The sequence below is a fragment of the Carcharhinus amblyrhynchos genome, unplaced genomic scaffold (genome assembly GCF_965287045.1).
Source record: "Carcharhinus amblyrhynchos unplaced genomic scaffold, sCarAmb.v2.hapA scaffold_986, whole genome shotgun sequence".
Lineage (NCBI taxonomy): Eukaryota > Metazoa > Chordata > Chondrichthyes > Carcharhiniformes > Carcharhinidae > Carcharhinus > Carcharhinus amblyrhynchos.
Genome location: NW_027650726.1, coordinates 32587 through 48306, shown reverse-complemented (window position 1 = coordinate 48306; position 15720 = coordinate 32587). Strand labels below are relative to the sequence as shown.

Genomic DNA, 15720 nt, shown 5'->3' with positions numbered 1-15720 from the left:
CTTTCCCGCAGCCCTCCCCTCTCTCTCTCCCCCAGCCCTCCCCTCTCTCACTCTCTCTCTCTCTCTCTCTCTCTCTCCCCTCCCCAGCCCCCCCTCACTCTCTCCCCCAGCCCCCTCACCCAGCTCTCTTCTCGCTCTCTCCCCCAGCCCTCCTCTCTCCCCACCTCCCCCCAGCCCCTCTCGCTGTCTCCCCCGGCCCTCTCCCCAGCCCTTCTCGCGTTCTCCGCCAGCCCTCCTCTCGCTCTCTCTCCCCCAGCCCCCTCCCCCGGCCCCCCTCGCTTTCTACCCCCCCCCAGCCCCCTCTCTCCCCCAAGCCTCCCTCGTTTCTTCCCCCTCCCTCCCCCAGCCCACCCCGCTGTCCTGTCGTTACTCACACGCTGGAGTTCATGTTGCCCGTGTGGGACGCGGGCGCTGGGCTCTTGGTGGACTTGTGGACCCAGCGGTAACAGTGGGTGGCGCGGCGAGAGTTGCTGCAGGCGCAGCGAGTGCAGTAGACAATGACCAGAGCCAACATCACCACCACAAAGACGCAGATGGGCACCAGGAGGGCGATAAGTAGCCAGCGGTCATCCCGGCGTTTCCGGTATTCGCGGTGGGCGTCGGGGGCTCCCGAAGCCTCGAGGGCGGACTCGGTGACGGGGCGCAGGTCCGTGGCGGCCGTCTCCGCGGTTACGGCGTCCGAGGCCGGACTGGTGGCCCCGGTGGTGGCGACGGGTGGCGCCGCCGCCTCTCTCTCCGGGAAGTCCAGCGACCTCCAGGCCGGTTCCTCCGGACCCCCCTCGCTGGGCTCGACCGGCCCACCCCTCTCCTGGGGGTGGGCGGTGGGCGTCGGCTCCCTCCTCTCCGGATCGGTGTGACCCCCGCCGGCCCCCCGGTGGGGAGTGGTGAGGGGCGAGGATGGTCCTGGCGTCGTGGCGGTGGTCTCCGGAACCTCCGTCTCCGTCGGGGGGCTCCGGGTTGGCGTCCTTCCGGGAACTGGCGCCCTCTCGGGGGCTGGCGTCCACGCGGGGACCGGGGCCCTTTTGGGCGCCCTGGGCGCGGGGCTCGTGCCCCCCGCTCGCAGCGCCGTCTCCGTCTCGCTCTCCCCCACCGGCCGGGCCGTGGTGTCCCAGCCCCCCTCGGGCGAGGGGGTGTCCCGGCTCCAGGGTAGCGACGGCGGGTGGTGGTGGGGGTGGTGAGGTCGGCAGGAGAAGCCATCGGGTTCCAGCGAGTAGCCCTCCTCGCAGTGGCACTGGTAGTGGCCCAGGTAGTTCACGCACATCTGCTGGCAGGTGCCCAGGTACTGGCACTCGTCCACGTCCGTGCAGCCCCCGCCCCCGCCCTCCGCCAGGGTGAATCCCACCTCGCAGTAGCACTGGTAGGACCCCTCGGTGTTGGCGCACAGCTGGCCGCAGGGGGTGGTCAGGCACTCGTCCAGGTCCCTGCACTGCCCTCCCTCCAGCTGGTACCCCGGGTGGCAGCGGCAGAAGTAGGAGCCCGGGGTGTTGACGCAGTCCTGCTCGCAGGGCCCCAGGGCGCACTCGTCCACGTCCAGGCAGCGGTGTCCATCTTCGGCCAGCCGGTAGCCCCCCGGACAGCTGCAGGCAAAGCCGGCTGGGCCTTTGGCGCAGAAGAACTGGCAGGGGGCTCCGGCGCAGGCGTCCAGGGGCGCGCAGGAGCGCCCGTCCTCCCCCAGCTGGTACCCTTCCTCGCACAGGCAGTGGTAGTAGGCCCCCTCGTCCAGGCAGGTGTGCTGGCAGCCCCCGTTGGCCGTCCCGCACCAGCTGCGGGGGTGGGGAGGGGGGTGTGGCGCCTCCTCCTCCTCCTCCTCCTCCTCCTCCTCCGGGCAGTAGGGGGGGTCCCGCGACCAGCCCACCAGCCCCCCCTCCCGGGCCATGCACAGCAGCGACTGCCCGCCCCCCCGGGGCCCCCCGCAGGGCAGGGCCGCCACCGAGCCGAAGGGGACGTGGCGCAGGAGGGCGGAGGTGACCCCGAAGGGCGTGTCGTAGGTGGCGGGCGGGAGGGCGCCGGGGCCCAGCTCGATGCGCCGGCACATGCCCCGGTAGGAGTAGCGGCAGAGGTAGCCGTCCACGGCCAGCAGGCAGGAGCCGTCCAGCCACTTGAAATTGGCGCTGCGAGCAGCGTCGCCGACGCCGTAGCTCAGCACCACGCAGCGGGCAGCCGGGCAGGAAGCGGGCAGCTCCTCCCGCAGCCAGTTGGTGTACCACGTGTCCTGGTCGCCCGTCATCCAAGTGAAACCGCGCAGGGCCTTGTGCGGCGAGCACTGACGGGGTTGGCGCTGGAGACCCAGCCAGAGTTTGAGCTCCCCCTGCTCCTCCCTCACCGACATCCCCTCCAGCAACTCTTCCACCAGGTCCGCCTCGCGCCTCTTCTTGATGCTGGCCAGGTTGCCCCCGCGGTCCCGGCACGCCCGCCACGCCTCGGTGAAGGACTTGCGCTGCAGGTGGGCGCTGTAACAAGCCTCCGCGCTGCATACGGCACCGACCGGCACCGGTTTCAGGGCGGCAGCGCCGGGCGGCAGGCTCAGCACCGACAGAAGCAGCAGCAACATCCCTCTCTTTCTGCTCGCAAACTCCCGACTAACTGCAGCTTCCAAGATCGCTCCCTGCAGAGAACTCCACTCTCTCTCCGCCCAACTCCCCCCCTCACCGTCCACATCCACACAACTCAGACTGGGAGGAGCATGAGAGAGAGCGAGAGAGACACACACTCAGAGGGACAGAGAGAGAGTGAGAGAGAGACAGAGAGAGAGAGACACACACACACAGAGGGACAGAGAGAGAGAGAGAGATACACACAGAGAGACAGAGAGAGACACACACACTCAGAGGACAGAGAGAGAGTGACAGAGAGAGAGAGACACACACACACAGGGACAGAGAGAGAGAGACACACACACACAGGGACAGAGAGAGAGAGAGACACACACACAGAGGACAGACAGAGAGAGAGACACACACGCACAGAGGACAGACAGAGAGAGAGACACACACACACAGGGACAGAGAGAGAGAGAGACACACACACAGAGGACAGACAGAGAGAGAGAGACACACACACACACACAGGACAGACAGAGAGAGAGAGAGACACACACACACAGAGGACGGACAGAGAGAGAGACACACACACACAGAGGACAGACAGAGAGAGAGAGAGAGACACACACACACACACAGAGGGACAGAGAGAGAGGGGGACGCACACTCAGGGACAGAGAGAGACACACACACACACACAGACACACACACACACACAGAAGGACAGAGAGTGAGAGAGAGAGACGTACACACACACACACGCACAGTGAGAGAGGGAGAGAGAGAGTGACACAGAGAAGGAGCAGGAGAGAGAGAGAAGAGAGAGAGAGACGGGGGAGAGAGAGACACAGAGAGAGAAAGAGAGAGACAAAGACAGCGAGTGAGAGAGAGGCAGAAAGAGGGGGAGAGAGAGACAGTGAAACAAAGAAAGGGAGAGAAGGAGAGAGAGAGACACACACAAAGACAACAAAAAGAGAGACAGTCAGAGAGAGACAGGGAGTGAGAGAGAAAGAGAAGGAGAGAGAAAGACAGACAGAATGAGAGAGAGAGAGATGGAGATAAAGAGAGAGCGGAAGAGAGAGAGAGACAAAGGGAGAGAGAGAGAGATAAAGATCACACACTGTGTAACTACAGAGACACTGTTTATTCAGCAGGGTAAGGATCACTCACTGTGTAACTGTACAGAGTCACTGTTTATTCAGCAGGGTAACAATCACTCACTGTGTAACTGTACAGAGTCACTGTTTATTCAGCAGGGTAAGGATCGCTCACTGTGTAACTGTACAGAGTCACTGTTTATTCAGCAGGGTAAGGATCTCTCACTGTGTAACTGTTTGAGAGCTTTTCTTTACGAATAACATTCGGATTATCACTCTTGGTGTTATGAATCCCACGGCATTCTCTCTCAGATGTGTGCCGGGGCTCGGAATGTGTTCCCTTGACAGATGATGCTGTCATTTGAAAAGAACAGAGTGCCCCAGCCAGAAATATTCTCAGACTTCAGCCAGCCTACGACAGAATCATAGGCAAATATTAACTTGCCGCCAAATCTTTCTGATCTGACTGATGTGTAATGATACATGGACACAGTCGCTGATGAGAGGGTAGCGATGGGATATTACAAGCTGTCAGGCATTGCCTAGTCATTGTCTGGTTATCCCCGGATTCTCTCTCTTTGCTGTACTTACTGAAACTCATCGAGCTACAGTTACTCAGAGAGTGCTCGGAGTGTGTTCGAATCCCGCCCACACTCTCTGCACACTATGTGTGCGTACCTTTATTAAGTTCGGATCTCTCTCTCTGTCCCCCTCTCTGTCAGATTTGGAGGCCAAGTGATATTATCGCTAGACTATTAATCCAGAAGCTCAGCTAACGTTCTGGGGGACCCCGGGTTCGAATCCCGCCCACGGCAGATGGTGGAATTTGAATTCAATACAAAGTATCTGGGATTAAGAATCTACTGATGACCCATTGTGGGAAAAACCCATCCGGTTCCCTTTAGGGAAGGAAATCTGCCGTCCTTACCCCGGTCTGGCCTACATGTGACTCCAGAGACACAGCAATGTGGTTGACTCTCAACTGCCCCTCCAAGGGGCAACTAGGGGCAGGCAATAAATGCTGGACCAGCCAGCGAGGCTGGTTAGATGGATTGGCCGTGCTAATTCCCCTCTCAGTGTACCTGAACAGGTGCCAGAGTGTGGCGACTAGGGGATTTTCACAGTAACTTCATTGCAGTGTTAATGTAACCTGGATTGTGACAATAATAAAAAAAACTTTAAATTATTTTCCTCTCTCTCTCTCCCTATCTCATTTTCTCTCTCTCTGTCATAGAATCTCAACAGTGCAGATGGAGGCCATTCGGGCCATCGAGTCTGCAGCAACAACAATCCCTCCCAGTCCCTCTCCCCATAAGTCTATGCATTTATCCTAGTTAGTCCCCCTGACACTAAGGGGCAATTTAGCATGGCCAATCCAACTAACCAGCACATCTTTGGACTGTGGGAGGACCCAGAGGAAACCCACGTAGACATGGGGAGAACGTGCAAACTCCGCACAGACGGTGACCCAAGCTGGGAATCAAACCCGGGTCCCTGGTGCTGTGAGGCAGCAGTGCTAAACACTGTATCTCTCTCTGTCATTCAGATTCCATCTGCCCTGCACATCTACAATGTGAGTGCGCATGTGTGCGAGGGAGAGACAGTGCGTGTGTGCGCGAGAGAGCCAGTGCGCGAGACAGAGAGTGCACGTGTGTGAGAGAGAGTGCGTGTGAGAGAGAGGGAGTGTCTGTATATGTGTGAGAAGTGTGTGTGTGTGAGAGAGGCAGTGTGTGAGAGAGGCAGTGTGTGAGAGAGAGAGGCAGTGTGTGTGAGAGAGAGGCAGTGTGTGTGAGAGAGAGGCAGTGTGTGAGAGAGGCAGTGTGTGAGAGAGGCAGTGTGTGAGAGAGAGGCAGTGTGTGAGAGGCAGTGTGTGAGCGAGAGGCAGTGTGTGAGAGGCAGTGTGTGAGAGAGAGGCAGTGTGTGAGAGAGAGGCAGTGTGTGAGAGAGAGAGGCAGTGTGTGAGAGAGGCAGTGTGTGAGAGAGGCAGTGTGTGTGTGAGAGAGGCAGTGTGTGTGAGAGAGAGGCAGTGTGTGTGAGAGAGAGGCAGTGTGTGAGAGAGAGGCAGTGTGTGAGAGGCAGTGTGTGAGAGAGAGGCAGTGTGTGAGAGAGGCAGTGTGTGAGAGAGAGAGGCAGTGTGTGAGAGAGGCAGTGTGTGTGAGAGAGAGGCAGTGTGTGAGAGAGAGCGTGTTTCTGAGAGAGAGCGTGTGTGAGAGTGTTTGAATTTTCGGACGGCTGTCCAATCAGCCTCGATTCTCCCGTTGTCTAATTCAGATCAGCTGCAATAAGGGGAGCCCCTGTTCCCCGTCTCTACCTCACAGCGAACTCTGCGAACAATCTAAACTGCAGTCCATGTACCCACTAACATCTGCTACAGTTCAGCCAGTTCCTGTATCGCCCCAGGCACACGTTGCAAGTAATGTCAGGACAAAAAAACAACCCCCCACGTCTCCCCCAGAGCAAGCAGAGCCCAGAGCAATCCAAAAAGTGGATCACAGCTCCCCCTACACTGTCCCCCATCAAACACTCCCAGGACAGGTACAGCATGGGGTTAGATACAGAATAAAGCTCCCTCTACACTGTCCCCATCAAACACTCCCAGGACAGGTACAGCATGGGGTTAGGTACAGAGTAAAGCTCCCTCTACACTGTCCCCCATCAAACACTCCCAGGACAGGGACAGCACGGGGTTAGATACAGAGTAAAGCTCCCGCTACATTCCCAATTGAACAGTGTGTGTGGGGCCCGTACCCCAGTGAGAGTCAGTGTGTGTGGGACCCATACCCCAGTGAGAGTCAGTGTGTGTGGGACCCGTACCCCAGTGAGAGTCAATGTGTGTGGGGCCCGTACCCCAGTGAGAGTCAGTGTGTGTGTGGGACCCGTACCCCAGTGAGAGTCAGTGTGTGTGTGTGGGACCCGTACCCCAGTGAGAGTCAGTGTGTGTGTGGGACCCGTACGTCAGTGTGTGTGAGGGACCCGTACCCCAGTGAGAGTCAGTGTGTGTGTGGGACCCGTACCCCAGTGAGAGTCAGTGTGTGTGTGTGGGACCCGTACCCCAGTGAGAGTCAGTGTGTGTGTGGGACCCGTACCCCAGTGAGAGTCAGTGTGTGTGTGGGACCCGTACCCCAGTGAGAGTCAGTGTGTGTTTGGGACCCGTACCCCGACAAGATTGAGTGCAGTCAATGGGCTGATTTAAATAGTCCAAAGCTAGTTAACTTAAAGAATTGTCGCCTCAACGATGCTGCTATTTTTGTCGGAAGTATTGAAGAGTTCTGAGTTCGAAGTGATCTCTTTGTTAAAGTTAGAAGTCTGGGGGATGGGGTTGAATTGAGTAGAGAAATGAGAGACAGAGTAAAGGAATTGGGAATTTGAGGTTAGCTTGTTTGTAACCCTCAGTTCCCACGCAGCCAGCCTGCGACTGATGTGGAGGAAAATTACTGAGGAAGTGTACAGTTAATTGCAGTAAATTAGCTCAGTCTGCTGTACTGTGAGGCAATGCGGAGTTAACCCCTTCACGCCCGCTGCCATCTCAACCACCACCCTCCTTTCAGGCCGCGAGTGTGTACGTCTGTCCCGGCGTCTCGCGGCCCCTGCCTCTGGCCGGCTGTCTCGTTGGCCGCCGTTAAGGACATGTCAGGCGCTATGCAAAGGCAGGGCAGTGTCATGTAGGCCACTGCCCATCAGTGCCACGCAGAACCCTTGTCGGAGCGGCTGGGGTTGGAGAGGTCTCGTGTGGGACTGATTTTCCAAGTCTGGCATGGAACCGCACACGTCTCATTCTCCATCTCGTCAGCAGCTCACACTGCAGGAGGCCATTTGGCCCACCCATCTCATGCCAACTCCTTGGAAGTTCTATCCAATTACACCCCTGCCCCCCACTGCCCCCAACTCCACCCACTGTTTGCCCCCACAGCCCTCCAAATTTCTCCTTTTAAAAGTTTCTTTTGGGTCAACTCTTGACATTCAATGGTATTTCCATCGCTGAATCTCCCCCACTACCAACATCCTGAAGGTCATCATCACTGAATCGCCCCCCCCCCAGTATCAACCTGGGGGTTATGATCATTGAATCCCCCCACAATCAACATCTTGGGGTTAACATCACTGAACCCCCCCCCCCCTCCCAACTATCAACATCCTGGGGGTTACCATTACTGAGTCCCCCCACTATCAACATCCTGGGGGTTACCATTACTGAATCCCCCCACTATCAACATCCTGGGGGTTATCATTGACCAGAAACTGAGCTGGACCCAGCCATATAAATACTGTGGCTCCCAGAGCAGGTCAGAGGCTGGGAATCCTGCGGAGAGTAACTCACCTCCTGACTCCCCAAATCCTATCCACCATCTACAAGGCACAAGTCAGGAGTGTGATGGAATTCTCCCCGCTTGCCTGGATGGGTGCGGCTCCAACAACACTCGAGAAGCTCGACACCATCCAGGACAAAGCAGCTCCGCTCGATCGACACACTAACCACAAACACTCACCCCCTCCACCACCGACGCACAGTGACAGTCGTGTGTACCATCTACAAGATGCCCCGCAGCGACTCACCAAGGCTCCTTCCACAGCACCTTCCAAACCCACCACCTCTACCATCTAGAAGGACAAGGGGCAGCAGACACATGGGGAACACCACCACCACCTGCAAGTTCCCCCTCTGAGCCACTCACCATCCCGACTGGGAAATATATCGGCCGTTCCTTCACTGTGGCTGGGGTCAAATTCCCAGAACTCCCTCCCTAACAGCACTGTGGGTGTACCTACACCACACGGGGACTGCTGTGGGTTCAAGATGGCAGCTCACCCACCAACTTCTCAAGGGGCAATTAGGGATGGGTAATAAACACTGGACCAGCCAGCGACGCGCTGATATTAAAAATAGCAGTGTGCACATGGTTGAGTCCTCAGGTCTCCGGAAACCTTTTCTGCACTAATTGGAAGTTGATTAAATGGATTAATTACCACTCCGATTAGAGGGGTCATTTCCAGGACTGGGAGGGTCGCTTCCCACGATCTGAGTAAATTGCCCCTTGTGTCAACACTAAATACCAGGATTAAACCCAAGCCTAACAATCACCAGCCTTTCAATTCACTTCAGATCATCAAAGGACTTCAGACAGCCTTCTCCAGCCACACCCCAGACACAGGGGGCCCGGAGTTCGAAACAAAACCTTGTGTATGAGTCTAATCTGTAAGATCGCAGGACTAATGCCATAGACTGACTGCACCTCAATACAACAACAAAATCTGACAGATTCTCAAAACCCGCCCACCGGCCCTCCCAGCCCTCCGCGTGTGGCATCCCTCAGCACCGACCCTCGCACAGTGCGGCGCTCCCTCAGCACCGACCCTCGCACAGTGCGGCGCTCCCTCAGCACCGACCCTTGCACAGTGCAGCGCTCCCTCAGCACCGACCCTCGCGCAGTGCGGCGCTCCCTCAGCACCGACCCTCGCACAGTGCGGCGCTCCCTCGGCACCGACCCTCGCACAGTGCGGCGCTCCCTCGGCACCGACCCTCCCACAGTGCGGCGCTCCCTCGGCACCGACCCTCCCACAGTGCGGCGCTCCCTCGGCACCGACCCTCGCACAGTGTGGCGCTCCCTCAGCACCGACCCTCCCACAGTGCGGCGCTCCCTCGGCACCGACCCTCCCACGGTGCGGCGCTCCCTCGGCACCGACCCTCCCACGGTGCGGCGCTCCCTCGGCACCGACCCTCCCACAGTGCGGCGCTCCCTCAGCACCGACCCTCCCACAGTGCGGCGCTCCCTCGGCACCGACCCTCACACAGTGCGGCGCTCCCTCGGCACCGACCCTCGCACAGTGCGGCGCTCCCTCGGCACCAACCCTCCCACAGTGCGGCGCTCCCTCAGCACCGACCCTCCCACAGTGCCGTGCTCCCTCAGCACTCATCCTCAGCATTTGACAAGGTCCCTCATGCTAGGCCAGTGCAAAAGATTAAATCTCATGGAATCAAGGGTGAACTAGCTGGATGGGTGCAGAACTGGCTTGACCACAGGAGCCAGACAGTCACGGTTCAAGGGTCTTTTTCTGAATGGGTGTCTGTAACTAGTGGTGTTCCGCAGGGATCAGTGCCAGGGTGTCTGCTGTTTGTAATATATATAAATGACTTGGAAGAAAATGTAGCTGATTTGATGAGCAAGATTTGTGGATGGTACTCAGAGTGGTGGAGTTGCGTGTTGTGATGAAGATTGAGAGAGAATACAGCGGGATAGAGAGAGGCTGGAAAATTGGGGGGAGAAATGGCAGATGGAATTTAATCCGGACAAACGTGAGGTGATGCATTTTGGTAGATCTAATTCAGGAGGAACTCTAAAATAAATGGCAGAACCATCAGGAGCATAGAGACACAGAGAGAGATCTGGGAGTACAGGTCCACAGATCCTTAAACGTGACAGCACAGGTGGAAAAGGTGGTGAAGAAAGCATGCGGCATGTTTGTCTTCATCGACTGGGGCATCGAGTATAAAAGATGACAAATTATATGTTACAGGTGTATAAAACGTTGGTTTTACATTTTCAATACTGTGTCCAACTCTGGTCACCACACTATCAGACGGATATGGAGGTTGTCCAACAAGGGGCATACACGCAATGGGTCGTACTTGGGCTGCTCTTGATTGTTTGAGATTGGCCGAGTGCTTCATGTCGTTAGTGCGTGCTTAAACTGGACCAGATGCTGGGCAAGACGACAGCTCAGTGACTATCACTGTTCGCTGTGCAGACACATGGATTTGGGCCGGTGTCTGTGGGAGTTTGCGCATTCTCCCCGTGCTTGCGTGGGTTTTCTCCGGGTGCTCCGGTTTCCTCCCACACCCCAAAGATGTGCTATTAGGCTGATTGGAGGTAATAAATTGTCCCTAAATGAGTTTCCGTCAATGTGGATGGCCATAAGACATTAGATAAAGGTCATGGGTCGGGGGGGGGCGGTGGGGTACTGGTAGTGTTAAAATGGCGGCGCGGGCTCATTGGGCCGAAGGGCCTGTTTCCCGGGCTGTTTTTGTTCTTTGTTCTTTGGAGAAGGTACAGAAGAGGTTTACCAGGATGTTGCCTGGTATGGAGGGCATTAGCCACGAGGAGAGGTTGGAGAAACTCGGTTTGTTCTCACTGGAAAGACAGAGGCTGAGGGGCGACCTGATAGAGGTTTATAAAATTAGGAGGGGTATAGGGATAGGGTGAAGAGTTGGAAGCTTTTTTCCCAGGGCAGAAATGACAATTACAAGGGGGCACAAGTTCAAGATAAGGGGGGGGGGGAAATGTTGAGTAGAGATGTGCAGGGGGAGGTTTTTACACAGAGGGTGGTGGGGGCCTGGAAGGCACTGCCAAGTGAAGTGATTCAGACAGATACGTTAGACACATTTAAGACTTATCTGGACAGATACATGAACAGGCGGGGAATAGAGGGGTACAACCGGTTATCTTGATAGGACAAAGTGATCGGAGCAGGCTTGGTGGGCCGAAGGGCCTCTTCCTGTGCTGTGCTGTTTATCTGTTCTTTGATTCTCTGACAGTGCAGCGCGTAGTTTGGGGAAAGTTCAGGGAGAGGGAAGGAGTATTGTCGGGGAATTGAAAAAAACTTGACCTCAGGTCACTGACTGTGCAGAGTCTGCATGTTCTCCCCATGTCTGGGTGGGTTTCCTCCGGGTGCTCTGGTTTCCTCCCACAGTCCAAAGATGTGCAGGTTAGGGTGGATTGGCCATGCTAAATTGCCCCTTAGTGTCCAAAGATGTGCGGGTTAGGTGGATCGGCCAGGGTAAATGAGTCGTGTTATGAGATCGGGCAGGGAGTGCAACTGAGTAACATGCTCTGTCAGCGAGTCAGTGTGGAATTGATGAGCCGAATGGCCTCCTGTGCACTGTAGGGATTCTCTGATCTTTGACGGCGGTGATCAGGGCAGGATTACAAACCGTTCTCTAATGACAAGCCATGGGCCAGTAATAGATATCAAAGCTTTCATGTGAGCTGCCCTATTTAGAATGTCGGTTTAAATTATCTCTGTCTCGGCTGGCGAATCTATCAGATTGTGGGGAATCTGGGATTACACACCGGCTTCACGAAGGGTAGCCCCGTACACCAAACACGAGACTCCTGCCCACAGGAACGAGACCCAAGCACATCAAATATCCCACAAACTCCACATCAATCATAGAATCCCTTCAGTGCAGAGGGAGGCCATTTGGCCCATCGAGTCTGTACCAACCACAATCCCACCCAGGCCCTATTCTCATAACCCCACATATTTACCCTACTAATCCCCCTAACACTAAGGGGCAACGTAGCATGGCCAATCCACCTAACCTGCACATCTTTGGACACTAAGGGACAATTTAGCATGGCCAATCCACCTAACCTGCACATCTTTGGATACTAAGGAACAATTTAGCATGGCCAATCCACCTAATCTGCACATCTTTGGATACTAAGGAACAATTTAGCATGGCCAATCCACCTAACCTGCACATCTTTGGATACTAAGGAACAATTTAGCATGGCCAATCCACCTAATCTGCACATCTTTGGATACTAAGGAACAATTTAGCATGGCCAATCCACCTAACCTGCACATCTTTGGATACTAAGGAACAACTTAGCATGGCCAATCCACCTAATCTGCACATCTTTGGATACTAAGGAACAATTTAGCATGGCCAATCCACCTAACCTGCACATCTTTGGATACTAAGGAACAACTTAGCATGGCCAATCCACCTAACCTGCACATCTTTGGATACTAAGGAACAATTTAGCATGGCCAATCCACCTAATCTGCACATCTTTGGATACTAAGGAACAATTTAGCATGGCCAATCCACCTAACCTGCACATCTTTGGATACTAAGGGGCAATTTAGCATGGCCAATCCACCTAATCTGCACATCTTTGGATACTAAGGAACAACTTAGCATGGCCAATCCACCTAACCTGCACATCTTTGGACACTAAGGAACAATTTAGCACGGCCAATCCACCTAATCTGCACATCTTTGGACACTAAGGAACAATTTAGCATGGCCAATCCACCTAACCTACACATCTTTCGGACTGTGGGAGGAAACCGGGCCACCCAGAGGAAACCCACGCAGATACGGGGAGAACGTGCAGACTCCACACAGACAGTGACACAAGACGGGAATTGAACTTGGGACAACGGCACTGAGAGGCAGCAGTGCTAACCGTCATGCCAGACCCCACCTCCCTCAATCCCTAAGTATATCCAACTGCCCTGAAAGAGTCTCTATCCCGAACCCTTCACAAAGGTTTACCAGGCTGATTCCGGGGATGGCGGGACTGATGTATGTGGAGAGATTGGCTAGGTTAGGATTGTTTTCACTAGAGTTCAGACGAATGAGAGGGGGGAATCTCATAGAGATTTATAAAATTCTAACAGGACAAGACAGGGTAGATGCAGGGAGGATGTCCCCCTTGGTGGGGGGAGTCCAGAACCAGGGGGTCACAGTCTGAGGATGCGGGGTAGACCATTTAGGACGGAGATGAGGAGACATTTCTTCACCCGGTGAGCCTGTGGAATTCATTCCCACAGGAAGTAGTTGATGCCGAAACATTGAATGTATTCAAGAGGCAGCTGGATATAGCACTTGGGGTGAACGGGATCAAAGGTTATGGGGAGAAAGCAGGATGAGGCTATTGAGTTGGATGATCAGTCACTGGGGTACAGGGTCCCCCCGCTCCTCTCCCGAAGGTGCTGACTCTCACTGGGGTACAGGGTTCCCCCTCCTCACCCGAAGGTATTGACTCTCACTGGGGTACAGGGCCCCCCCCCCCTCTCCCGAAGGTGCTGACTCTCACTGGGGTACAGGGTCTCTCCCTCCTCTCCCGAAGGTGCTGACTCTCACTGGGGTACAGGGTCTCTCCCTCCTCTCCCGAAGGTGCTGACTCTCACTGGGGTACAGGGTCTCTCCCTCCTCTCCCGAAGGTGCTGACTCTCACTGTACAGGGTCCCCCCCTCCTCTCCCGAAGGTGCTGACTCTCACTGGGGTACGGGGTCCCCCTCCTCTCCCGAAGGTGCTGACTCTCACTGGGGTACGGGGTCCCCCCTCCTCTCCCGAAGGTGCTGACTCTCACTGGGGTACAGGGTCCCCCCCTCCTCTCCCGAAGGTGCTGACTCTCACTGGGGTACAGGGTCCCCCCCTCCTCTCCCGAAGGTGCTGACTCTCACTGGGGTACAGGGTTCCCCCCTCCTCTCCCGAAGGTGCTGACTCTCACTGGGGTACAGGGTCCCCCTCCTCTCCCGAAGGTGCTGACTCTCACTGGGGTACAGGGTCCCCCCTCCTCTCCTGAAGGTGCTGACTCTCACTGGGGTACAGGGTCTCCCCCTCCTCTCACAGATTGGGTGAGTTTGATACAATGAGTGTGAGTCTACTCAGTGTAACTCAAGCTCCCCCTGCAGTTTCTCAGAGTTCCTCCAATGTGTGGCTCAGTGCTGACCTCTGCTGTGCATTCGGGGCACTGTGACTGGACCATCAACTGGCCAATCAGGAGGAGACTAGATAATGTTCATCGCTCTCCATCAGCCAATCACTGAATGACCATCTTACCTTCGAAGCTTTTAATCCTGCACTCATCAGGAAAAACACCAATGTTCAATCTCTCACAATAGTTCATACTGCAAGAGAAAAGGGTATCCCTATAACCTCCTCCAGCCCCTACACCCCCTCCCTATCTCTGTAACCTCCTCCAGCCCCTACACCCCCCTCCCTATCTCTGTAACCTCCTCCAGCCCCTACACCCCCCTCCCTATCTCTGTAACCTCCTCCAGCCCCTACACCCCCTCCCTATCTCTGTAACCTCCTCCAGCCCCACACCCCCCTCCCTATCTCTGTAACCTCCTGCAGCCCCTACACCCCCCTCCCTATCTCTGTAACCTCCTCCAGCCCCTACACCCCCCTCCCTATCTCTGTAACCTCCTCCAGCCCCCTACACCCCCCTCCCTATCTCTGTAACCTCCTGCAGCCCCTACACCCCCTCCCTATCTCTGTAACCTCCTCCAGCCCCTACACCCCCCTCCCTATCTCTGTAACCTCCTCCAGCCCCTACACCCCCCTCCCTATCTCTGTAACCTCCTGCAGCCCCTACACCCCCCTCCCTATCTCTGTAACCTCCTGCAGCCACCACTGCATCCCCTGTGAAGATATTGGTGATGATTGACTGAGTCAAAGTTGCTAGATGAATGCAGGATGATGTGGTGTGTGTAATTCGATTGTTGACAGGCTGGGTGATTAGGTGAGATGTTTAGGAGTGAGTCTGTCAAAGAACAAAGAAAATTCCAGCACAGGAACAGGCCCTTCAGCCCCTCCTGCACCGACCATGCTGCCCCGACTGAACTAAAACCCCCTACCCTTCCGGGGACCGTATCCCTCTATTCCCATCCTATTCATGGATTTGTCCAGACGCCCCTTAAAACTCACTATCGTATCCGCTTCCACTCCCTCCCCCGGCAGCGAGTTCCAGGCACCCACCACCCTCTGTGTAAAAAATCTGCCTCGTACATCTCCTCATACAACTTTTACAGATGCCCCATAGAAAGCATTCTTTCTGGTTGTATCACAGCTTGGTCTGGGCTCCTGCTCTGCCCAAGACCACAAGGAACTACAAAAGTGTCGTGAATGTAGCCCAATCCATCATGCAAACCAGCCTCCCATCCATTCACTTTATCTACACTTCCCGCTGCCTCGGGGAAAAGCAGCCGGCATAATCAAGGACCCCCCCCCACGCACCCCGGACGTTCTCTCTTCCACCTTCTCCCATCGGGAAAAAGATACAAAAGTCTGAGGTCCCGTACCGACCGACTCAAGAACAGCTTCTTCCCTGCTGCTGTCAGACTTTTGAATGGACCTACCTCGCAATAAGTTGATCTTTCTCTACACCCTCGCTGTGACTGCAACACTACATTCTGCACCCTCTCCTTTCCTTCTCTATGAACGGTATGGTTTGTCTGTTTAGCGCGCAAGAAACAATACTTTTCACTGTATCCCAATACATGTGACAATAATAAATCAAATCAAATCCTTGCCCCTCACACCTTAAACCTGTGCCCCCCTAGTA

The 15720-nt window shown here is 55.6% G+C and overlaps 1 protein-coding gene across 1 annotated transcript; it reads right to left on the bottom strand.

The window, feature by feature from the left end:
- Window positions 1-370: 370 nt before the first annotated feature.
- On the bottom strand, window positions 371-2551 carry LOC145340408 (uncharacterized). Its single transcript, XM_080184878.1, has one exon. It carries the CDS (start codon window positions 2549-2551, stop codon window positions 371-373), a length of 2181 nt encoding a protein of 726 aa, XP_080041004.1.
- Window positions 2552-15720: the final 13169 nt, after the last annotated feature.

Coding starts and splice junctions, on each gene's coding strand:
- LOC145340408 (XM_080184878.1), bottom strand. CDS start 2,551: ATGTTGCTGCTGCTTCTGTCGGTGCTGAGCCTGCCGCCCGGCGCTGCC.